Source organism: Haliotis rufescens, unplaced genomic scaffold (genome assembly GCF_023055435.1).
Source record: "Haliotis rufescens isolate VD_foot unplaced genomic scaffold, xgHalRufe1.0.p SCAF_4, whole genome shotgun sequence".
Classification (NCBI taxonomy): domain Eukaryota; kingdom Metazoa; phylum Mollusca; class Gastropoda; order Lepetellida; family Haliotidae; genus Haliotis; species Haliotis rufescens.
Window position 1 is genome coordinate 7,289,039 of NW_025964112.1, and position 25,831 is coordinate 7,314,869.

The 25,831-nt window shown below is 39.2% G+C and overlaps 1 protein-coding gene across 3 annotated transcripts in view; it reads left to right on the forward strand.

Annotated features, from left to right (window-relative positions):
- The window catches only part of LOC124135870 (double-stranded RNA-specific editase 1-like), a 229,063-nt gene that overhangs the window by 159,018 nt on the left and 44,214 nt on the right, over positions 1-25,831 (forward strand). Inside the window, exon 1 of one of the 3 annotated variants that reach the window (XM_046501524.2) lies at positions 24,132-24,178. The exons of the other annotated variants lie outside the window; for them this stretch is intronic. Within the exon in view, the coding sequence (XP_046357480.2) occupies positions 24,172-24,178 (7 nt within the window). The 5' untranslated portion in view covers positions 24,132-24,171. Of the gene's footprint in view, positions 1-24,131; positions 24,179-25,831 lie in introns of those variants that run through there. 3 annotated transcript variants of the gene reach the window in all.

Consider the following 25,831-nt stretch of genomic DNA (forward strand, 5'->3'; position numbering starts at 1 on the left):
AAGGCTACAGACAGGAGGACTCAACAATACAAATCAAATACAGGTCACATGAAGGGACCTGTAAAACATGAAGGCATAAGATGTACCTTGTTGTATATTCCTAATGTAGTTGGACATCTGGTATTCATTACATTTACAAAACATTCTAATGTGGATTATACAGATGTTGAAGGGGAATAAATCTTTTCCTTAGATTAACAAAAGTCATACATAAAAGTAAGAAATGAAACTCACGATGTATACTGACATTCTGTATCAACTCCTTTCTATGTCCAAGTTGAACCATCTTGAAATCAGTTCTGAATACACAAGCTATGGATGGCACTGTGGTTAGTGTGTTAGATGTGCTGATGTGTCCTTGCTGTGAGTTTGAATCTTGTATTTGCTCTGATCCTTGGTCTGTTGGCACCGTACCATGCTCATTAATTGTATGGCTACCCTGTGGAGATTCAGGGTTAGAATATGTCCTCAACAACCTTGGTTATTTGAGGCAATATAATGGATTGGGTGATCATGTTCGGTGATTGATAGATTGTGTGTCATCGATCCAATCGATGCTCATGATATCCGTGACATGTTTGACGTATTCATACTTGGTTTTTTACAGAGTTTAACATCAAACAAACTGAAAACATTGTGCTCAGTGTTTCTGGCCTATCCTTTGGCTGTCCTTCAGTGTAAGCTGACATGATCTGATGGGTGCCATCTGATACACACGAAGCAGTGTACAGTTGAGCCTCACTCACTCTACCAATGACCTTCTTGGGCGCCTTTCAAGGGGACAATTTGGCACATAATATGTAACAATTTCCTTGCTGTACCAGCAAGTTTTCTTTCTGTAAGTGGCAAGATGAAAGATTTTCTTGGATAACGTGTAATTGTATCTGACCTTTTGTTCCAATCCGTTTTACAACTCTGTTGTCTGTGAAGGCTTTCGTGGCCATAACCATTATACTTGCCTCTTTCATGTCATGAAGGTGTCATCACTTTCAGACAGATATGTTGGAATTTTGAAAGATATTTACAGACAAAATGCCATGGGAGAACTGATTTAAATTTTTGTAATTCTTGTGAGACTGTTTGGACATACACATTGTGAGACATCAACTGCATGACAGTCAAAGATAAATCGAAAAAATTCAAGACATTTTGAAACTTTCCAAGGCTGAAAATAGACATAATTGCTTCTCTGTGCTCTCAGGCAAAGGCTTTTGAAGATTTGGTGGGAGAAATGTGTACCTTTCTGTGTTTGAATATGGAACAATAGTTATCATTGTGTATAATTCTAAGACTACAACGATCCCATTTGGAATCCAAGGTCCATAACAACTCTCTACGCTTGTAACAAGATGGATGAGGATCCAAATGAATCGGATTGGTGCCGCAATCTGGTCAGAGTCATGGGAATCCATTTACCAACACGTTCATAAAACAATCTACCTACTTGAAATCCTCAAGTAAGCAGATTAATAACAAGTAATTATAATGAATTAACTGTGAAAAAACTAATGAAACAAAGGTGTGAAAGATCAAACTGATTGTGAGCTAAACATGTTGGGGGCCATGAGGTTATGTATTCAAGGGTACAGTGTTAGTTTGGTTTAGAGCAGAAAAAGTATGTAAATTCATACATACAGGTTTTGTAATATCCATATCCGTGAAGATTCGGGGTAGAATAGATCTGCAGCAAACCATGCTTGCTGTAAAAGGCAACTATGCTTGTTGTAAGAGGCAACTAACGGGATCGGGTGTTCAGACTCGCTGACTTGGTTGATGCAGTCATCGTATCCCAATTGTGTAGATCGATGCTCATGATGTCAATCACTGTACGACTATTTACAGACTGACGTCATAAAGCTGGAATATTGCTGAGTGCCGTGTTAAACAACAAAACGAAATCGTAATATCCTCACCTAACAGATAAATGGCTGTAACATTTCATTAATTTTTAGTTGGTCATTCTGGAAACTGATCTGTCAATGGCCTATCAAATGACGAACTCTGAACTCTGAACTCTGTCCTAAGAGCAGTAAAATGTTCTGGATTGAACTATATAAAGAATATTATTATTTTATCAGCCAAGTATAAGGAATTAAGATCCAAAGTGACATCAGAGTATTATGACAGTGTTGGGAACCCGTGTGTCCAAATGTCAGAGGAAAAAGAGTACAGGTGGTGCATCTGACAACCGATGGTCTGAAGAAGTGGGTCTGGGAGTACAACTAATACAAGCTGACTTGTTACGATCGGGAAAACGTACCCTCTCGGGACGTGATAAAATTCTGTACAAGGACATTGTAATCTAGACCACAGTACATCACGATGACAATACGGGATAAATCGTCATTACATGAAGCTGTGGACAGAGGATAAAGAGTTCCGAGTTCTGTGGGGCGACCTGCTGGGTGATGTCTTGTTCCTTGGGACTCGGGCTTTGAAGGATGACACAGTTTAGACAGTAAGGGAATGTTGAGGGAGATCTGTATCTCCTCAGATATGCACAGGTCATACAGATGGCAATGTAATAGGATTAAAACTCAGCTGAACATTGACACATTGGGAGTGGGCCTCGGTGGAATGTGATTATATTGCAGTCTGGAGATGGGCCCGGATGGGTGGGGTTTGTTTGGGTCATTTGAGCAGGCTCTGGAAAGTATTTGTGTTTATGATTATGGGGAAAACAGTTACATGGGGAGTATTTATTTGACACAGTCTGCAGCTGAAGCCACCAGTCTGAATTCTGAATCTAGTCAAACATGTTTCAGTTCAGTAAGCTTACGACTGCCCTATGTGGGTAGTGCATAGCTGGAAAACATGAAAGGGGATGTACGGTCTAATAGACACAAAGACGGATGGAAAATATTTCTAAGCATTATTATCATGTTTAGAAACAATAAATCTCACAGTTTCCCAACAGGCTTCCTTCACATTTGCCATCAAATTGCATGGAATATAACCAGAAGAACTAGTTCAGTGTTACATAGAGAATCTCACCTGAGTGTCTTTTGATGTCAAATATATCAGCAAGTGTTGATATATTTGATATCAAAAGACACGAGGGTGAGATTTTATTTATCATCCAAAATCATTCTTCCAACTTTTTCAGTTTGTAAACAGTCATAAGCAGTGTCTTAAGTGTGAAAAGTACTGCTAAGAGCTTCAGTACCAGAGCCATTAGTGATGTCATTTGATTGTGAGGTCATGGTAACCACTGACGTCACAATGGTCTGCAAAGCATTGTGATCCAATTTCATTGTCTACAGTGTAGATATCCTTGATCTCACCCAAGCGATATCTCCTTTGGGAGCCAGTTTTGGATGATAAAATATGTATCACTGAAAGAGTGAACCTCAATTTACCGAAATACGGGTAATACTGCACACCCATAGGTACACTCTCCAGATGCCATCATGGACCTTTTGTCTCTACTTGACTCATCTTGTTGCCATCTCTTTCTGTCTGGAAGAGGAAAACCTGCCTCATGCGCTTCATGATCTGGATTCTCATGGAAAAACAACATCAAATGAATATAAGTTGTTTCAAATAGGGATAGTTCCCAGATAAAGAGACAGTTATGTTCGCTATTACTATTCATCACATGAAGATTTGATGTAGGACTCAATTATTACTCCACAATATTCACATAACATGTGTTCCATGATGTCACAGTCAGAAGTACGAGCCCTGCATTTATGCTAACAAGGTCTCAAGTATTTGCAAAAACTGGCAGTTTGGATGATGGAGATTGGTGTGACTGTATCTGAAGTGTATGGTGTTCCTTCGAACAAACAACTCTCATTGGTGTGAGACCGTCCCTGTAGGTGGTGCTGCAAGTCGATACACATCTCACAGCACTGAACAGACAGGTGGGGAGAGGAGGTGCATTAGAAGATGTATCGTCGTTGCTTGATGTTTTAAGAGCTGTGTTGTGGTGCAATGCAAAGATAGTTAGACTTGTAGTTTCTCTAGGTTCATGTGCTGTGTGGGTGCAGGGATGGTTTAGTTGTCTAAGGCGATAAGTTGCTTTACAGAATTGTGTCCTTAGGGCATACCGGGGGCCTATGATCTTGAGTTTGTATCCTAGATTTGCCCTTATGATTCTGCAGAACGGGCTCCGTCCGTCTGTCCGTCCTTACGTCCGTCACGTTTCATTTCCGGAGCATAACTCAGAAACCGTTCAATATGTTTTCATCATACTTTGCAGGTCTGTCAAGTACATGCTGAACTGGTGCCTTTTGCTATTGAGAAATTTTGGAAATTTATATTTTTTACGTTTCCATGGCAACAAGATGGACTTAGGTTCTGTGAGGGTAGGGTTCGTTTCCGGAGCATAACTCATAAACCGTTCAATATTTTTTCATGAAACTTTGCAGGTCTGTCAGGTACATGCTGAACTGGTGCCTTTTGCTATTTATAAATTTTATAAATTTTATTTTTTACGTTACCTTGGCAACAAGATGGACTTAGGTTCTGTGAGGGTAGGGTTTGTTTCCGGAGCATAACTCATTAACCGTTCAATATTTTTTCATGAAACTTTTAAGAAATTTTTATATTATTTTTGTTTCCATGGCAGCAAGATGGACTTAGGTTCCAAACTCTTCTTTTTTTTATAATTTCCATGACAAGTTCCACCTCGGTTAAGAAAGGTGAGGGTTTGTTTAGATTTAATTATGTCATAAATACTGCAACAGGGGCGGGGGATATAGCCACGTTAGTGGCAAACTCTTGTTTGTATTTGACTTCAGTACATTTTGGTTGAGAATAGTGTATCCATATTTACGAGCAGAAACGTGATGTAAGCTGGTGATCATAGGCCTATGGGAGACACCACACCACACCACACCACACCACACACTGCAGTATGAGTGGGCTGTCAAACCATGGCAGACAGTGTTGTAAATCAACACCACTGACCTATAATCTATACATAGAGAATATCACCCGAGTGTCTTTTGATGTCAAATATATCAACAAGAGTCAATAAAAGTTTAAATCTCCAAGGCTTTATCGACAAGTGTTGATATATTAAGAGACACACTGGTGAGATTCTATTTATCATCATTCTTCCAACTTGTTCAGTTTGTAAACAGTAATAGGCATTTTTTTCTAGGATAAATACAAGTACGTTAACCTGGAATTGGCCTGTCATTAGACAAGGGGATAGTCCACCTTTTTTCTTTCAGGTTTATTTGTTTGTTTGATGATGCACTCAACAATATTCCAGCTATATAACAGTGGTCTGTAAATAATCAACTCTGCACAAGACTATCCAGTGATTGACATCATGAGCATCGATCCACGCAATTGAGATACGATGACATGCATCAACCAAATCAGGGAGCTATACCACCCGATCCCGTTAATTGCTTATTTCAGGTACAGGTTGGGATATGAATTATTACAAACTGCATTTTGCTATGAATGTACTTTTTTATTTATATTTAGATAAAGCACATCCAATGACTTGAGAAGATAGGGTTGTCAGGCTCAGTGACTTGTTGATGACTTGTAAGGATTCAGGGTTAGAATTGGACCCCAGCAACCTTGCTGGTCGGTAGATGCGACTAAGTGGATCAGGTGATCAGGCTAGGTGACTTGGTTGTAAGTCAACAGCAAGCAGGATTACAAAATCTCAGAGTTGGACATCATTCGAAAGGTCACTGCCAACTGTTTAGGCGTTTCAGGCGATATATTGACACGGGTGGAATATGATAAAATCATATTGCCTGCTCTGAGAGGCGTACAAAGAAAGCGCCATGCTCCTTGACCCATGTAACTTGTGACTGCATTTCACAAAGTAGCAAGGGTTAACGTTGCTTCCAACTGCCTCCCTTCTGTGGCAGAGGCAGCACCCTGCTGATAGTATATGCCTGTCAATCACAGGTCTTGGGTCAAGTTTGTGTAACAGGATCACATTTAACCCTTTTGCTTTTGGAATGACATCAATAAATTTGATGATTGAATAGGTAAGTTTTGTTCTGGCGCAACCCTGAACACTGAACAGTCTGTTGTTGGTTGGTTGGTTTGTTGTTTAACGCCGCACTCAGCAATATTCCAGCTATATGACGGCGGTCTGTAAATAATCAAGTCTGGACCAGAGAATCCAGTGATTGACATCATGAGCATCGATCCACACAATTGGGATCGATGACATGCATCAAGCAAATCAGCGAGCCTGACCACCTGATCCCGTTAGTCGCCTTTTACGACAAGCATAGTCGCCTTTACGGCAAGCATGGGTTGTTGAAGACCTATTCTACCCCGGAACTTCACGGGTCTGAACAGTCTGTGCCTTAGCCCCTTGTCCAAAGCCTGAGTCATATTTTACAAGCACAAACTGTGTAGGTTCCACCATTGTGCTGTAACCGTATACTCTGACATTGTGTGTTTTCATTATCATCATCATGATGTATAGGATAAAACACGCCTCCTCAGGTTGTTTTTTGTTTTTTGTTATTGTTTTTTTTTTAAATTAATTATTTAAAAAAAATTATATATTTTGTTCATATTTTTATTTTCATTTAATACTCTAACAAATAACTGACTAGCATGTTTTGTGATCTTTTCACTGGTATCATGAACTGCCTTTTTATTTTCGTTTTACAGTTGTGATGTACAGTGGTATGAAAGGAATACCTTTCCTTCTTCCCAATATGCATAAAGGTACCAAGCTTCTGAGATTGATCGATTTATAAAGTTGTATTGTCTATATCTTCTCCTTGTTCACTTGATATAGTTTCATTGGACCAGTTACTTTTCCCTTGTGTGAGATAATATCTTTCCCCAGCACTTGAAGAACTTGTCTTGAAAATCAGTGCATTGGAAATCTGAAGTGTTCCCCATGGGTGCCAGGGATGTGAAGCATTGTGGTACATAACTTGTAAATACACAACAACCTCTTGTTGGTTTAGATAACTGGTGATTATGAAACAGTGTGTACGTTCTGTACTACACTGGTAAAACATGGCTAACGACCAGTTGGATTAGTTGAGCCATTACCCATTCAGTGTTTCGAAAACTTGCACAGCATTTGATAAATTAGTCAATTCTGTTCTTTCTCAGCAACATTTTATGAATTTCTTTTCTGGTATTTGAAGGAAATCTATTGATTTGTAGTATGTGCCATCGTTGGAAATTCCCACGATCTATGGAACAGCTAAATCATCTTCATGCTTGTGTTTCTGGTGCCTTTGTGTAAAGATATACCATGAATTGGGTTTTTCTGTTATGAGATTCCAATATTTCATTGCTTAACAGATTGGATTTTTCTCAATCTTAAAATTGCAATATTTCATTGCCATAAAGGTTGAATTTTCTCATTCTGGAAATTCGTTTGATTCAACATTATAATATAGCTCTGTACAAAATCAATCTGAAGATTAAAAATCATGAAATATAGTCAAGGATCCATCACGATGCTGTGTTAGATGCAATTTACTACAAAGCATACTGATTATTAGCTGTAATTCCATGTGTAATTTGATTAAGTGGTGAGTTTCCTTCAATGATAAGAAAACTGGATATGAAAACCTGTTTGATGCGGGATCCATATGCAGTTATTACTGCCAGTGATTGCAGGGCTCTGTTTGATGCAGCTGGTTCCGCAACGCTGTTATCACCAGACATGGTCTGATGGTCCAATCATACAATCGACAATCATAACACATTAATTTAGGGTTTCACCCTTAATTTTATTGGCACTGATGTATGTTTTTGTGTTGGGGTTAAGTGTCTTAAGTTTTGGAGACAGAACTGTTGGGATTCTGGGCTAGAATGTGTGTCGAGCAAGTTAGGCTTTTTGTAAGAGCTTAATGGATTGCGTGGTGAAACTTGGAGACTTTGTTGATTGTCATTGAAAGAAGTTATGTGGATCAATGCTCATGATATCAATCACTGGTTTGTCTGGCCCAGACTCTATCATTTAGAGGTTGCCTTCATATGCTGGACTTTTATTTAGTGCAGCGTTTAGCAACAAACACACGTTACACAGAGACTATGCTCCAAAGTGTTCAGGTTTGAGGTGTTCATCATTAAGGCGTTCATCAATAAGGTGTTCAAGTTTGAGGTGTTCGTCAATAAGGTGTTCAAGTTTGAGGTGTTCGTCAATAAGGTGTTCAAGTTTGAGGTGTTCGTCAATAAGGTGTTCAAGTTTGAGGTGTTCATCAATAAGGTGTTCAAGTTTGAGGTGTACGCCAATGAGGTGTTCAGGTTTGAGGTGTTCATAAAAAAGGTGTTCGTTTATTAAGGTGTTCAAGTTTGAGGTGTTCGTTTATTAAGGTGTTCAAGTTTGGGGTGTTCATCAATAAGGTGTTCAAGGTTGAGGTGTTCATCAATAAGGTGTTCAAGGTTGATGTGTTCATCAAAAAGGTGTTCAAGGTTTAGGGTTTTTCATCAATAAGGTGTTCAAGGTTGATGTGTTCATCAAAAAGTTGTTCAAGGTTGAGGTGTTCATCAATAAGGTGTTCAAGGTTGAGGTGTTCATCAATAAGGTGTTCAAGGTTGATGTTTTCATCAAAAAGGTGTTCAAGGTTGAGGTGTTCATCAAAAAGGTGTTCAAGGTTGAGGTGTTCATCAATAAGGTGTTTAAGGTTGAGGTGTTTATTAATAAGGTGTTCAAGGTTGAGGTGTTCATCAAAAAGGGGTTCGAGTTTAAGGTGTTTGTCAAAAAGGGGTTGGAGTTTGAGGTGTTTGTCAATAAGGTGTTCAAGTTTGACGTGTTCATCAATAAGGGACCCGTGAAGATCCTGGGTAGAATAGGTCTTCAGCAACCCATGCATGCCATAAAAGGCGACTATGCTTGTCATAAGAGGCGACTAACGGGATCGGGTGGTCAGGCTCACTGACTTGGTTGATGCATGTCATCGATCCCAATTGCGTGGATCGATGATCATGATATTAATCACTGGATTGTCTGGTCCAGACTCGATTATTTAGAGACCGCCGTCATATAGCTGGAATATTGCAACAAACAAATCATCAATAAGATGTTCAAGTTTGAGGTGTTCATCAATTAGGTGTTTAAGTTGAGGTGTTTAGTTTGTTGCTGGATCTAATACAGTAATTGTCATTGTATTTTAAATAACATATTTAAAAAGCCATTTTACATAGAAATAGTATGCTACAATAAGAAAATCTGATGATGTCTTTGAACAGAATTTAGAAAAACATGTCACTTGTTTGCAGTTTTTCCATGGTAATTTTTGCTATTTATTTTGGCGGTAAAGTTTCCCTCTCAAGTCAAATACAACAGTGCATTTCTCGGCATCTCACAAACAGGTCTGGAGTTAATATCTAAATCTTCTGTCTATAGTTTTAGCAAAGAGATAACTTGCTAAGCACACAAACAAACACTTATTGAGAATGATGTTAAGAAAACTGTATGCAATCTTTCCCATGCAAGAGAAGCTGTCAGACAGGTTATGCAAGACTTGCCCTACACACAGTCATTAGGCAAATTGTGATAAGTGCAGCAATCGAGTTGGGAATTGGTTTAGCCTACTCAGCACTAATTTCCACTAAAGGGATAGGTCACCTATGTTGAAAAACATGATTAACTGGGTGTGAAAACACTGACAGTAGACTTGTTATGAGGGGTAATAAGCTAGTAACAAGATATGTCACATTTGACATTTTTGGTGGGCGTCAATGACACGCCTGGTGCAAGCCTACGGGAGATTCCCTGTGTGATATACATGTTATACCATGGGAGGTTTCAGCTAGCTGTCAACACTGGTGTTCATTTTCAAGGGCAATTGGCATGATTTACAAACTTTTGAAATCTTAAACCTTGTGAATTCATTAAGACTTTGGCGAATATTTTAAAAGTTTAAACCCCGGTTTTCAGAAAAGTCATTTGAATGGCATGATTTTGAAAAATTAAGATAATTAATTTTAGGTTAGGCAAGACTAGTTCATATTCCTATTGATGGAATAAGCATTGTGTTACACTGTTAAAACACACATTGTGTTAAAAGTTTAAACCCCGGTTTTCAGAAAAGTCATTTGAATGGCATGATTTTGAAAAATTAAGATAATTAATTTTAGGTTAGGCAAGACTAGTTCATATTCCTGTTGATGGAATAAGCATTGTGTTACCATATTTTTTGATTACCGGTAAGTTAAAACTTATTTTGAACATCTTTTATGTTTTTTATCATATATTTTTGTTTTGTTTTGTTTATATATTTTTTAACTTTTCAGGAGTACTGTTTTGAAATAAACTCACACAACCATATTTTTGTTGTAATTTTGCATTGGATGGGAAAAAGTGGTGAAATAAGTGTGATTGATTTTATTTTTTATATTCAGAAGTTTGTAAAGTTGGGCCAGGTTTGCTAGCAAATTGTTGACACAACCCATATATTGTCTATTTAGATAAACATGTATTTCACAAAGGATTCAATTACTCAGAAAAGAAAATTTCAGGAAAAACAACTATTTTTTTTCAAACTGCATTTTTTATGAATCCCTTTATATGAAGCAATCAATATATATAAGAACTATAGGATTCTTTCTCTCACAAAACTTGCAAATTCAATACCTTTTCCCAGCACCCACTTCACTGATCAGGCAGAGTTATGAGCGTGTGTTGAGTACTTGTTAATAACAATAGGTCATATATGAGGAGGGGCACCGACAGCTTGCCAGTTGCACATGGAACAGATATTGAATTTTGACAAACGTTGAAAACTCCCATGCTTACTGGTAGCTAGGCCAAGCTAATATTTCACATGATCTCAAGAGATTTACCATAATGATTCAACCAATATGAGAAATAAAATGAATAATGATTTTCCTGATAAGAAGCAGGATTCGGGTGATAGCAGATTTGGCTGGCTGATAATTGCTTTTCTCCTAGGCTCATCAGGCCTGGCAAGTGAGCAGCGCTGGTTGCCATTATCTCAATCATGCCAGTTCAAGATTGCAAGTTTTTTTCTGATGCTAAAGGATATTATGAACGATGATGTGATGATGTCTTTGAATCTGTTCACACTCATATAATCAAGAAAATTCAGTTAAAGGTTTTTGTTCTATCAAAGTTCTTTTAATCTCCTGTTCTTCATGTTCGGGGGGTCTCGTTTCAACATGCCTTTACAAGAGTGTATTGTGCTCTTGGCTTTGATAGTGGAATAGCTGTCCAGTTTTTGATGTGGCATGAAACTCATTCCCTCACTCACTAGTCAGGTGTGGAAGAGGCTTTGAACAGCACTTTTCCCTTGTATGATCAACTAATTTGGCGTAAAGACTTGAGATGAATTAATAAATAAAAAAAACATGCTCTTATGAAAGACTTTGATTGGTCAGATGTTGTATGGCATGCACTGATTGGTCCAATACTACATTCATTGATCTTGTCACTATTGGGAATGTCAAGTTTATTAACATGTCATGTTGTGATGATGGATGACATATAAAAAGGATATATGGAGACCAGCTCAGACGCTGATATTCGGCCAAAAGTCTGCGTCAAATGACAGTAAAAATTCCCAATTTCTTAAAATTTTCAAAAATAAAAATAAATCCAATTTAGGAAAATGTCACTGAAAGGTGCTGACTGTCATAAAACAATATTCATTCACTTGTCAGTTGTCACCCTGCATGCTTCCTATAGATCATAAGGGGGCGGTCAGGTAGCTTAGTGGTTAAAGTGTTCACTCGTCACGCTGAAGACCGACATAGGTACAAAGTGTGAAGCCTATTTCTGGTGTCCCCCGCCATGATATTGCTGGAATATTGCTAAAAACGGCGTAAAACCATATTCACTCACCCACCTATCCATCATAACCATTGTCTCTAATACAGACACAGAAGGGAGAATGTCCAAAATGTTCCAAACAAGTTTAGATTTCTTTAGACCAGCCTAGAAGGTCTTGATTTCTTTAAACCAGTCTGGAGGGATTTAGTATAAGCTGCAAATGGCCATTAATGTTTCTACCCTCAGTAGAGAGCAGAACTGCCCCCTACTGTTTCCAGACCTAGAAGCATAAGCTTTGATTAAAGACTTGGTTAAAAGGTTCCACTTTGACATCAAAGGTACTAATCCACACTCCAATTCATTTAAACATATCAAAAGGCGCTTCATGCCTATTTACATGCATGTTGTTTTCGTAGACTGAAAAAAAAACGTCTGGGAAGATATTATTCCTAGGCAACATAAACGGCTGGGCAGTATCAAATAGTGAATATAAAATATACATCACCCATATGTTAACACCTGTATCAGCTGTATGGAAGCCAAATATTTGCCAAAGCTAACACTGGCCCATCTCGTCAAGAAGCTGATAGAGGTAATGACCCAGGAAGTCGTTTAGTGGCTTGCACAAGGGGAGGTAATCAGATTCACGGCTAGGAGGCTGTATGGAGCTGTGCCATGTGTTTGTAGCAGACCATGATGGACTTGGACTAAACATTTAGGGTTCAAATAATTTGTACTCAATTACAGAAACTCAAACTCGAACTCCATTTAACACAATATATTTTTAAAGATAATGTAACTTTTTCACCCAGAGAGAATTCTTATCTGAGCTAGGGTGTAATATCAGCACACCATTGTCGCAATGGATAAATTGATAATTTGTTCATGGAGTTAATGTCTTTGATTGTTCTTGATACTCTTCTGGTTAAAGAATTTGAATTTTACTGTATTTTACTATATTTTACTATTTACACAGTGAAAATATACAGACATATGAACATTCATCTTTGGTGAGCCTGAGTGGTCTGTGCCCAAACGTTTGGAGTCTGTTAGCCAGAACATAGCATCTTTTCAGTAAGTTTTTAGTGTTATTATATGGTCTATTATCAGCTGAGCTTACAAGACCAACATAAGTTTACTGTACTGGGGATTGGGACTTGGGCAGAAGTCAGACTGTGCGTGGTAGTTCTTTAGACATAATTACTACCACGCCAGGCTCGTTTATATACAGCGAGGCCCCCATCAAATCTCGGGACTATTGCTGACTGTGTCATAAACAACTTAAACAAACAACTCGGAAGGGATTCAATGCAAAATGATACTAGTCTGATGATGCTCTATATATACCACTCACTCACTTGCTGTGGTACAGTGACACTCAAGTCAACTCCTGTTTAGACTGCAACTCGATCACAATCACGGTACAGAGAATAGTTTTCTCAGGCCAGAGATAGAATGACCTGTAATAGTCCTATGACATTTAACAAACATTCCATAACATTTGCTCAACCTTGAAAGTTGACTGATCAACATTGACTTTTGTCCATATCACTAAAAAAAGTAAATGCCTGACTGTTTTGCTGGTAATGACTACAAAAGGGGTAAATTATGTGATTATTTCCTCCTAGAGCTGAGATGAAAGTGATACAGCATTTAGCCAGTAGCCTGTATGGTGTGTGGTATAGGCAGAAGGCTGCAGTAAGCAGGAGAGCCCCAGTAGTCCCAGCCTACGGGGTGATGGGATCCAGCCAGATGGCTTGTACAATTTAGCAGGCAATTGGAAACTCCTCCACAAATACACCCTTGAGTTGAGCAGGAGAAGGTAGGTGAACGAGGTTTGGTTATGTTTACCTGTGTTGCGACTCCATCGGTGATTTATTTGCCGTGATTTATCAATGAAGCTCCACTCTCCTCAGATGTATTGGACAATCGGCAGCATAGATGGCTGTGTTCTGGTACAGTGTGGACAATCGGCAGCATAGATGGCTGTGCTCTGGTACAGTGTGGCTCACGTTTGCACTGCAGGTGTGGGGTCTTAAGCATGTAGAGCTAAGCTTGTGTGTAATTGCTGCTTCTTCTTTGTGACAAAAGGGGGATGGATGGTACTTGTTGATGGCATTGATGGAAGTTTAATGGCGTGCTGAAGCGGTTAGTGTGCCATGTTGCCTCTTAGATGATATTCTTCATGGTGGCATAGATATGTGTGTTGGAGGTGTTAAGGTAGAATGTGACTTATAAAATGTATTCTAATTCTGGACATAGTGTTTCGTGGTGTAGAAATGTTGAACTGGTTAGTGCGGTATATTACTTCTCAGATTGTATTCCTAGTGATGGACATGGTGGTTTGTGGCATGTGTGTGTTGAACTCGTTTTACTTAAGGGGTCCTTGAAGCTTGCTGCTGTATTATAATAAGGGCCCCTTGGCTCCCCTTGACATGCATGCTTCATTTCAAACAGTGTATTTTGTACATGTTTGGTGTCATAACCACTGGTAGCTTGTTGAAGGTATCAATGGTGAGTGTTTCTTCTCTGATGCTGTTCTTATTGATACAAGATATTATCATGCAAACATTGCAGACAGTGACAATATTCAACTATATAAACATGGTCCTGTGCACAGTGTACATGTTACAAATCAGGTGAATTTAAGCAATGTTGGTCGTGCAGAGTCCTTGAATGGGTGACCGCATTTCGGCAGCTTGGCTTCTGAGAGATTCTAGGGCTTCGGCCCTGGCCCGCATCGAGGCACAGGTAACACAGGTGGTGTCCTTTGGGCAAGTGACTTTGTTCGAAATGTGCCTCTGTTCACCCAGCAGTGAATGGGTACCCGGTAGGATGATATGGCGATGTGGTTGTTAACCTTCTAGCGCCTAACAGGCTGCTTGTGTTGTATACTCCCCAGGGAGCTGATTCTTCAGTGCACACTGATCCCGTGACTGGGGTAATAATAGCGCTTTGAGCATGCCCTTGCGTGGTGTGGAAATATGCGCAATATAAATAGCCTATTACTATTAAGTGTACATAATGATATAATACAAAATGGCAATACAGTGATTGTGTCGTCAAATGGTGGGGTTGCAATGTTAAACAGTTTTCCTTATTATGAGCTGATTAAAACTGTATCCAATCATGCGGCTGTATCCATATTCAAACAAAATCAGTGAACCTCTTTTTTTTTTACTTATACATATTTTTAGACTTAGAAGTGTCAGACTTTTCCAGACACATTTCCTTTTTTTCTTCTACATTTTTGATAAAATCTTGAATATTTGATATAGCATGAGAACCATATCGCGACAACATGAACATTGTTATTTCAAAACTGACACCAGTGACCCATGACCTTAATTACACAGGTGAATAGGTTGAAAGTGATATTCTAGTCTTTGATAAAAAAAAGTCACCGATCATCAAGGGTAAAATCAGTACTTTTGAATGGAATGGTTTGGCCACCAATTTGCTGCCAATTTCAAGCTATGTCAATTATGTTATCCTGGCTTTTCATGCATACTGACTCTCTCAAGATTTCAATCTCCTGATTTTATCACACCATCCTGACAGCTTTATTAATAGGGAATATGATACAGTTGGAGCATGTGCCCTTGTAATGTGTGCAGATTAGCCTGTAATTATCACAAGAGAATCTGGCATCCACAGTTGACAAGAATGATGTCGGGAACACTGGTCGGGGACACTGGTCGTGGGGACATTGAAATAGAATTTCTTCTGCAATAAGATGTGAGAATGTTTGTCCTATAATTGTATTGTCTACCTTTGGCAGAGGACAGTCCTTATTGACCTTCAGAGTTGGGAAATATTTATAAGAGACTAATACAAATATTTTGGTTACTATGGCTATAGACTTGCACAAGTCTCCAAGGCAATAATTGTTAGTTTAAATCATAATTTCTTGATTATATAAATAATAAGAACCAGTTGTCCCTATAAGAGCCTGGTGTCGTTTACTTGCCAATTAAAAGGATAGAATTACTATACGTTGGACTCGCCATTCAGTACAGCCTTGGAGCAAGTCTACTATGGTCACCATGGTTGGAGATTTCACAACATTTGACAAGTTTGTGTCAAATAATGATGTTAGATGTTTGGCCTTTGTGGGAGATGTGGAAATTGAAATAATGTCTGTCATTTTGTAATTTTCATAAAATCTGAACAGTTGAAGACGAAGCCTTTCAAACATGAGTGAAAATATCCGAAGTAGCACACAGCTCTGGCGCATAAGGAAGTTGTGCTGACTGACAATCAACTTCAGAATCCTTCTGCTATGACAAAAAGTGCTGTTCGTGTTGGATGCCATATTCTGTTGATGTTTTGCTCCTGTGGGATGCTATAAGCAGGTGTCTCATGATTAATTCACTGATCTCTCAGGTAGTACAAGCCGGATAATCGACAGCATGTTTGGAGATATCAGATCATCGGCTGCCCTTACAGAAATACCTGATAAATCGACTACATGTATGGAGATCCTTGATATCAGCTGCATGTACGAACATACTGGATAATAGACTGCTTTTACAGAGATAACGAATAAGTCGACTGCTTGTATGAAGATACTGGATAATCAGCTGTTTTTTACAGAAATACTTGTGATGTCCTCATAGTCCAGGACACAAGGAACCTTGGAGCTTATAGCCTGGTGTCCTGACTTGGACAACTTCATAGATCCAGATTTGATTGCCCAGCTGTCAAACATGTTGACACCTCAATGAGGAACTGTTGAAAACAGGATGACCGTGCACTCTGGGAATGCAAGACTTGGAGATAAGGTTACAGACCTCGACCTGGGCCTCCCCTGTCCAGTCTGGTCAGCCCGTCAGCCCGCCTTCTGTGCTGACAGCTGCTGGTTCTGTCAAACATATTGCCAAACATAACCAAACCACAACCTGCAATACGCTCTCAGAAACATGCATTTGGGGCATTGTAGGGAATAGCTGCAGATCTTTGAAAGTTTGTGTGTGAGCTTCGGTATTCCTATGTTGGTGTTCTGTTCTTCCTTGAACTTCTCAAGAACCACTGATATTCTCACCTTTCAAATGAGCAGCTGCATTCTATTCAAACAGAAATTGTTTATTACTTTTTGCTGTGAAAGTCAACATTGTTGCCTTTATGACCTGCCTACAGAGTAGCTCAGTTGGCAAAAGTGGTTATGGATATTTGGACCAATCTTTTCACAGTTATTGTTAATCAGTTTCTTGTGACTAAAGAAACTCAACTCCACTTCACATCAACATCAAGTTGCAAGACATAAGATAGCAAGTTTCATAAACCCATTAATCACTGCAATAGATATGTGAAATGTTTAAATGAAATCTACCATGACTTTAAAGAATGCTTTATTCTGACAGCTCAAAACAGGATGAAAGTCAGGTATCAAATTCCATTGGATACTTAATAATAATTGCCCTTTTCACACAAAACCATGCATATGAATACATCAAACTATCGATAACTTCCATATTGATGCATAACAAAGGTTGTTGATAACTAATATATGTTGCAATATTATCATTACAAGAAAGGTCAACTCCTTGAGAAACACGTGGATTAAATTTCTCATGACAAAGTTCCTTTTTCTGTTGTGCTCTGATTAAATTTTGATGTTTGTTGTTTTGAAAAACTCATTTTCAAACACAAGAACAGATGAAATGCCAAAGATGAGGACATGATCTAATGAATATTTGAATGTGTATTGAACTACATTAGAAAGCATGTATCTTCATGAAAACCTACGCAAAGCAGTCATGCAAAAATCAAATCATTTCTAAATTAAGTTCTTGCATGCTGTAAGTTTTCACTGAAGAAGAATGCCTGGAAGTAAGATTGATTGACATTTGACATTGCCGATGATTTCTTTAGGCTATTCTGCATCTTGTGTTGGTCCATTCAGTGTTGCATGTCTATACACCCATTCATCCGAAGGTGTTCCAGCAACCAGGTGATAACTGAATATATTCATCTTTGTGTTGGGAAGTTCGCATTGTTGAGGACCTGTGGCAGAATAATCACTGTGACTGAAACTGTAGGTCGAGGTGACATAAGGATTGTTATTACGCCAGATGTTATTTTCCCCCGAAAGACATTAAATCGAAGACAGCTGCTTTTTCAGAAAATATCATACGAGACAATGAGCATATTAATATTGATCATAATTATGCTACTCAGATGAGTAAGATCTCTGTATAATTGAAACTCATCTTTTTTCTAAATTAAAGATATCAGCGTCGAAGTTTCATTATCAGCAGCATTGCTGTTCAATACCGGGTGCGGTTTATTTGAGAAACAAACGATGAGTGGGATTTGTTTATTGTAGAATAAAACAATGCAGGGAGAATAAACCATGAGGGGCACTATCTTATATTACAGCATCATGTGGCAGGCAGGATCAGTTGGGATGAAAATGAATTTGTGATAAGTAGGTGTGTCAGTTGGGATGACATTGGATTATGATAATGGTTACAGTGTATCAGTTGGGATGACATTGGATTATAATAATGGTTACAGTGTATCAGTTGGGATGACATTGGATTATGATAATGGTTACAGTGTATCGGTTGGGATGACATTGGATTATGATAATGGTTACAGTGTATCAGTTGGGATGACATTGGATTATGAAAATGGTTACAGTGTATCAGTTGGGATGACATTGGATTATGATAATGGTTACAGTGTATCGGTTGGGATGACATTGGATTATGATAATGGTTACAGTGTATCGGTTGGGATGATAATGGTTACAGTGTATCGGTTGGGATGACATTGGATTATGATAATGGTTACAGTGTATCGGTTGGGATGACATTGGATTATGATAATGGTTACAGTGTATCGGTTGGGATGACATTGGATTATGATAATGGTTACAGTGTATCGGTTGGGATGACATTGGATTATGATAATGGTTACAGTGTATCAGTTGGGATGACATTGGATTATGATAATGGTTACAGTGTATCAGTTGTGATGACATTGGATTATGATAATGGTTACAGTGTATCAGTTGGGATGACATTGGATTATGATAATGGTTACAGTGTATCGGTTGGGATGACATTGGATTATGATTATGAAAATGAATGCTTATGATAAGTAGGTTTTTCATAGTGACGGCAATGGGTTATAAGAATGGTTACAGTATATCAGTTGGAATGACAATGAATTTTGATAATGAAAATGAATGATTATAAGTACGTATTTCAATTATGATGACATAGATTATAATTACAGAATGTCAAGTTATACATGTACCCCGATCGTCTTGCTTGTCACAAGCTGCAGTGTTCATATCGTGTGCCTTGTACCCCAATCGCGTGGATCAGTGTTCATTGGTCTTCTGCCTCCATTATTTACATGACAAAGCTTGAACACTGCATCTTGACATTAAATAACATTCACACACTCACTGAAAACAGAAGCCACATGTGACTTGTGGTTTGAGTTGCATTATGCGGTGTGTTTTTCATGAGGAAGTAAACACGATTAGAGTCCTATAACAATCGACAAAATCAGAACACTGGTGATCGAGAGCCTGTTTCATAAAGCGATCACAACGTTATGACTCGTAACACCATGTTGTAGTGTGGATGTTATGATAGTCGTAATGCTGTGAGTGTTTTGTGAAATGGGCCCAATTACACATAATTGTGTGACACTTCTATCAGTATATCCACCATTTGATCAATACCACTTTACAGATATAAGTCAGTGCTATTTCCCGAGGTAAGTAAACAAGCTAATTATTGATGTTTTTCAATTGACTCAGTTCGGACAATATTTGATATTTAGATCTGTTTGTTGGGGCCTGACGCCAACGGGATATTACAAATTGACATCAATTGGGATAAAACGACAGTTAGTCTCAGGATGTGTTAAAGGGTTTGGACAATCCCAGTCTTGTGCCATTATGGAATTTCGGAACTGTGAAAATTTGCCATTTTCATATTGAACCTTAGCATATGTTATTGGTGGTAGTGTCATAGCGACTGATTTAAGACAACCATTGGCTACAGGGTAATTAGCCTTTTAAATCAAATGTTCTTCAGACAATGGTTGTCTTAAACCATCCGCTATGACAGTACATGTAGTACAATGTATACAACTCAAAAGAAGTTAAGGAACACCTGATTTTTTTACATATAACTAATATTAATCTGTCATGCTGACAAATTAACTATAATCATATGAAAACATTTCTTTCCTTGTAGATTTGTTGCAGGTCTTTATTGCAATATCGCAACAAGTTATTCTTTGTTTTTCAATTCAACTCCATCCAATATGAAGGCAGCTGTTGGTCGATCTGCTCAGCACATTCCTGCAGGATATAATTTGTTTAAGAAGTGACAGTCATCATATTTGCAGATGATTTAAATAACAATGAACCATACAGGGGAATAATTTGAATGCCTAATACATTCTGTACGGATCTTATTCACTTAGAATCGAGGTCTGTGTTGTGAACTCACATCCACTTAATGAGAATCCTTCAGATTGGCTGGTTCTTAAATCTTCGTTAGATCGAAATTGCAATTCCAAATAATTGTTTAAATGGATTGTGCGTCTTTTAGCTTAAACTCTAATTTGTTTATTTTTCATCAATTTCCATGGTCCCCTCCTTAACCAAAATTCCTTGGACTTGGAAGACAATGCAGCCTTGGCTCTCTGCTCGCAGATCAGAGGATATCTTCCATTGATTGCCTACTAATTCCAGTCACATGTTCGATTACCTTGCAAAAAAATGTGTTTTTTGAAAATAGAGAGTCCCAATTGCACAGCACTATCATGAAGAAGGGGACAATCTAAGGGATTACATTCTGGATGTTAGTTAAGGTCCCAGGAGGCTCTGCTTATTGACTAAAGAAAACCGCCTTATTTGCTAGAAAACTCTTTGCGATGCAGAAATGACTTGGGTTGACTTCCAGCATTAAGTGTACCCTTATCGCGGAGAGATATTCATAAGCCCGGTGACAATTGGATTCATGATGGCTTGTTAATGAGAGCTGTGTTAAGCTTATTTACTTGCATTACGTTTTCAGTTCTCAACCCGTCTAACTTCATCATTACCATGTGCAAGATTTTGTCCAAGAAGGATATAAGATGGAAAGCTTTCATACAGTAGTTCCAGTCCGTTCCCCAGTTGAATTGTATTTCCCTTCTGTGCACTTGTCAAATTAACATTGCTATTAGTGTTAGGCACCAGTTTGACACAGGAAAAGTGCAAGAAAATCAAATCAAATTTTTGAGTATTTTGGGGCTAAATTAATCGTCTTGTGTGAAGAGTTTAAGAACACATCACTGATATAAAATTTGATCAAAAGTTAATTTGAAACCAATTTTCTTCATTTACTGCAAATATTTACACATTGGAATCAAGTTCCTAAACTGAAATCAAATGGCTTTTTTTCACCACATCCTAGCAATGGTTAGCTATATCTTTTGGCAGTCATTATGTCAGGGAAACAAGTTGGGGCCGAGTTATGGCCATGTACTTAGGGGGTGTCTGATGCAAGTCTTAAGACCCGTGAAGATCTGGGGTAGAATAGGTCTTCAGCAACCCATGCTCATGGCATCAATCACTGGATTGTGTGGTCCAGACTGGATCATTTACGGGCCGCCTTCATATAGCTGGAATATTGCTGAGTTCGTCGTTCAACAATGTGTGTCATGCCTGCTATCTATTCAAGTTTTAGGTCTGAAAATACATTACCATTTACTGAAATAATATCATGGTCACTTCGTCACTCACTCATACTTTTGGATTCACGGTGTTTGAAATAAAAGTTTGTGTGGCATAAGGAAACATGCCGAAATACACCTTACATGGTCAGAAGTTGATACATTGTTACCAACAGTGTCAAGAAACAGACATACTGACTGCACCAGTAACAGCAATTTCTGAGGTGTCCCTGCTAATATACGAAGCTATGGGTTGAAACACAACGCATTCACTACAGCAACGTGCTTGTAGATATATCCCTTGGCAGTCACAGGGTTAATACTCAATTAGAACATCCATCATGTGACAGACCAAGTGGCTGTGTGAGTGGAAGTGTCTCCAGACATGGTCCTGAAGCATATTGCTTCTATACACAACAGAGCATCTTGGGAGTTGCATAGACGATATGTGGACAGTGCAGTCTGTGCACGCCAAGGCTGTGTCATACACCAGTCCTCAAACAGTGCAGTCTGTGGACATCAAGGCTGTGTCATACACCTGTCCTCAAACAGTGCAGTCTGTGGACACCAAGGCTGTGTCATACACCGGTCCTCAATCAGTGCAGTCTGTGCACGCCAAGGCTGTGTCATACACCAGTCCTCAAACAGTGCAGTCTGTGGACATCAAGGCTGTGTCATACACCTGTCCTCAAACAGTGCAGTCTGTGGACACCAAGGCTGTGTCATACACCGGTCCTCAATCAGTGCAGTCTGTGCACACCAAGGTTGTGTCATACACTGGTCCTCAAACAGTGCAGTCTGTGCACGCCAAGGCTGTGTCATACACTGGTCCTCAAACAGTGCAGTCTGTGCACACCAAGGCTGTGTCATACACTGGTCCTCAAACAGTGCAGTCTGTGCACGCCAAGGCTGTGTCATACACTGGTCCTCAAACAGTGCAGTCTGTGCACATCAAGGTTGTGTCATACACCGGTCCTCAAACAGTGCAGTCTGTGGACACCAAGGCTGTGTCATACACCGGTCCTCAAACAGTGCAGTCTGTGGACACCAAGGCTGTGTCATACACCTGTCCTCAAACAGTGCAGTCTGTACACACCAAGGTTGTGTCATACACCGGTCCTCAAACAGTGCAGTCTGTGGACACCAAGGCTGTGTCATACACCGGTCCTCAAACAGTGCAGTCTGTGCACACCAAGGCTGTGTCATGCAGATTGTGGTGAAAGTGTGGCTCCGTATTCAAGATACTTCATCATGGGTGTTCAAGTAGAGAGGGGCAGTCTTCCTACCCCCTGCTAAGATATTAATTTTAACATAACTGACACTAAATACATACAGCGTTACACTCTCTCATTCACTTGTGCTTCACCTCCCCGAGCGGGCATAACAATATTTTTGCATCTCTAGCAGCATAAGAGTTAATGCAGAATTATCAGCAATAGGAACTCTCCTTCAGAAAGAATAATGGTGGCGTTGTGCTTCAAGTCGCTATCTGTAAATACCCGCTGACATGAACATTTATCTACATACATGTAATGCATGGGGGAAAAACACTTGAGCAGTGAAAGGGTCTATAGACAATTGTCACGGCCAAAGTGACTAGTAAGTGTATTAAGAACATGATATTTCTCCCCTCCGTCAGCCTGCAACATGGGCAGCACATGCTGCGCTGCTGCGCTTGAGGGAGATGCATGAACTCAGCCCATGCACAAAAACTGCATTCCACAACATGCGATATGCAAACATATCTTACAATCAAAGCCTTAGGAAATGAATTCCTTGCAAGATGGCTTACGTTGCCCAGTACAAACATCAGCGTCAGTGAGAGATTGTTATGTGTGGGAAATGAAAAGTATTGCTTGTAACTTTTGTGCATGTCCAGTTTAGGGAACCTGGATGGGTGTTTATATGGGATGCCGTCTTTGTGCAGGTCTTGTTTTCATTGTCTGGGAAGAGGTCATTATGTTAAATGTTCTCTTAGTTAGTTAGTGTGATAGTGTGTGTGTGTGATAGTGTGTGTGTGTGTGTGATAGTGTGTGTGATAGTGTGTGTGTGTGTGATAGTGTGTGTGATAGTGTGTGTGTGTGTGTGTGTGTGTGTGTGTGTGTGTGTGTGTGTGTGTGTGTGTGTGTGTGTGAGAGAGACAAACATGGCTATCAGAAGGGCAGTTTTCATGAATTGACTGCCAGAAGGGCAGTTTTCATGTATTTACAGTCAGAAGAGCAGTTTTTGTACATTTCTTCTATCTATGATATAAATATTATGGAAATTGAGTCAGAAATTTGTTGAATGGCTGTGTCTGTCCGCTGTGCCGACTGATCGTCATGCCAAGTTATTGGCTGCTGTAGGAGGTTTACATTACTGATAATGGAAGCATATTAGCAAATAGTAGGGTGGCTGTTTTTGTAAATACAGAAACACTGGTGTCTTTATTAATGTTCCTTTCTCCAACCAAGAGACATGTTTGTGATTGTTGTTCATGTCAGGATTGCAGAGAATATGTCTTCCTGAACTTTCTGTGAACAAGACTCTAAAATAGGAACTGGTAGACCTAAATGGGAGGAAGTTTATGTGGTATGCTTGAATGTGTAGACACAGCTTCAGACTGCCCATTTTGAAAAAGCACAGAATGATCTATAAATGGTAAAATCCTAAGTTGTGAATGGTTGACAGACTTGTATAACAAGTTTTAATGTGATGGATGTACTTTTATATTGTTTTGTCTGCTGCATGCTCTAATACCTGCTCAGACCACCCTGTTGCCACACTGAGACTGACATGCCTCTGAAATGATATGTAAGTTGTAAATCCTAAATTATTTTAACTTTATGTGACTGGATGATGGACTTGCTGTGCAGGATCCCCTTATGTGATTGATGTACTCTGGTATTGGTTTGCCTGCTTATTGCTTTACTGCGTTTTTCAGACCTCCTTAACATAGCCGAGATATTGCTGTCTGCAGCATAAAAACTACGTTGACACTCTGCGTTCAACCAGACATAGCTGTTCAGCTGGCACAGGTGTAGCCAAGCTGCTTCAGATTCACTTATCAATCGGGCGGTGGGGTAGCCTTGTGGTTTAAGCGTTCGCTCATGACACTGAAGATCCGGGTTCAACTCCTCACATGATTCCTGCCCATTTATTGTCTTCAACACCATGATATTGCTTGATTATTGCTAAATAGCAATAAAACTATACTCACTCTCTCATCTATGTTTGAAATTTACAGCCCTTGAGGTTTGTTGCTATCATATGTGAATCTTAGGCCCCTTAAATATTTCATTTTTGGTAATGACAAGGATCTTTGGACTTTCTTGCTTGATTTCAAACACTATGGAATTTATGAAGGCAATTTCAACACATCAGTTGTTTCTCGCTGTCTTTATGAAACTAAATCATTTTGACAAGGCAGTTATCCTGGGATTGAGAAGCTGGTTATTGTAATTAGCGGGATGTATTGTAAAATGACGCTGCAGTAACCCCATCAGTTAAACCATGGTGTGTCAGTGTATACAGCATGATCAATACCAGACGGACTTGAGAGCAGAGGGTCCACGGTTCAACTTATGACAAGCCTCTGTGGTCGAGTTTTCTGATCTCCTTCACAACCAAAAAGACTTAATTAAATTTCAGACGTTTGACTTGAATCTTTCGATCCCAGTCCTTCTTGCGAATGATCGGCCATGATTAATGAGTTTATGACACTGCAATAATAATGTTCAAATTTAAAACCAGATAAGGAACACATAGCTTAGCATCATGTCTCCACGGAGAAGCAAGGGAGATAACTGTCCTCGTGACAATATTTCCAGTTCTGGTATTCACAAATCAAATTATTAGGAGTTTGTTTTCGCAAACTGTGATGGTCGTAATGTGATCAACAAGGAATGTGAAGTTCCATTAGTGGAGAGACATCTTCCACTATATGTCATTGTACTGACTGTGGCGGCATCGATGGTTGGGGACAGGTCGGTTGGGGAGAGGTCGGCCACGCCCGGCTGTCAATAATTGATGGTAATGCAAAAACTTTTGGTTCTTACCGTTTTTCCGTGGTGCCATTGACAGTAGCATGACAAGGAGTTCCGATGTTGTGCTGTGTTACTCAGGATGTGGCTCCAGTAGCATGGAGCTCCTGTTACAGGGCTGATAAAGTGCGACATGGATGCTGGCTTGGTTCGCATCTTACTTAGGAACCCCCTTTGGAATACTGACTTGGATGTGTAGAACTATGGGATTGGGATATCAGTTTGGACATGTAGAATAAGGTTTGTGTCTTTGGAATGTAATTTCTCTTTGTAATATTGACTTGGATATGTCGATTAATAGAATCGTACTTTATATGTAAATGAGATTATCTGTTTCAAGAATTATATGTATGAAATATTTGAAGGCTTTTTTTTATAAACTTTGTTACATTTGCTGTTTGGTATCATAAATAGTTTGCCAGGT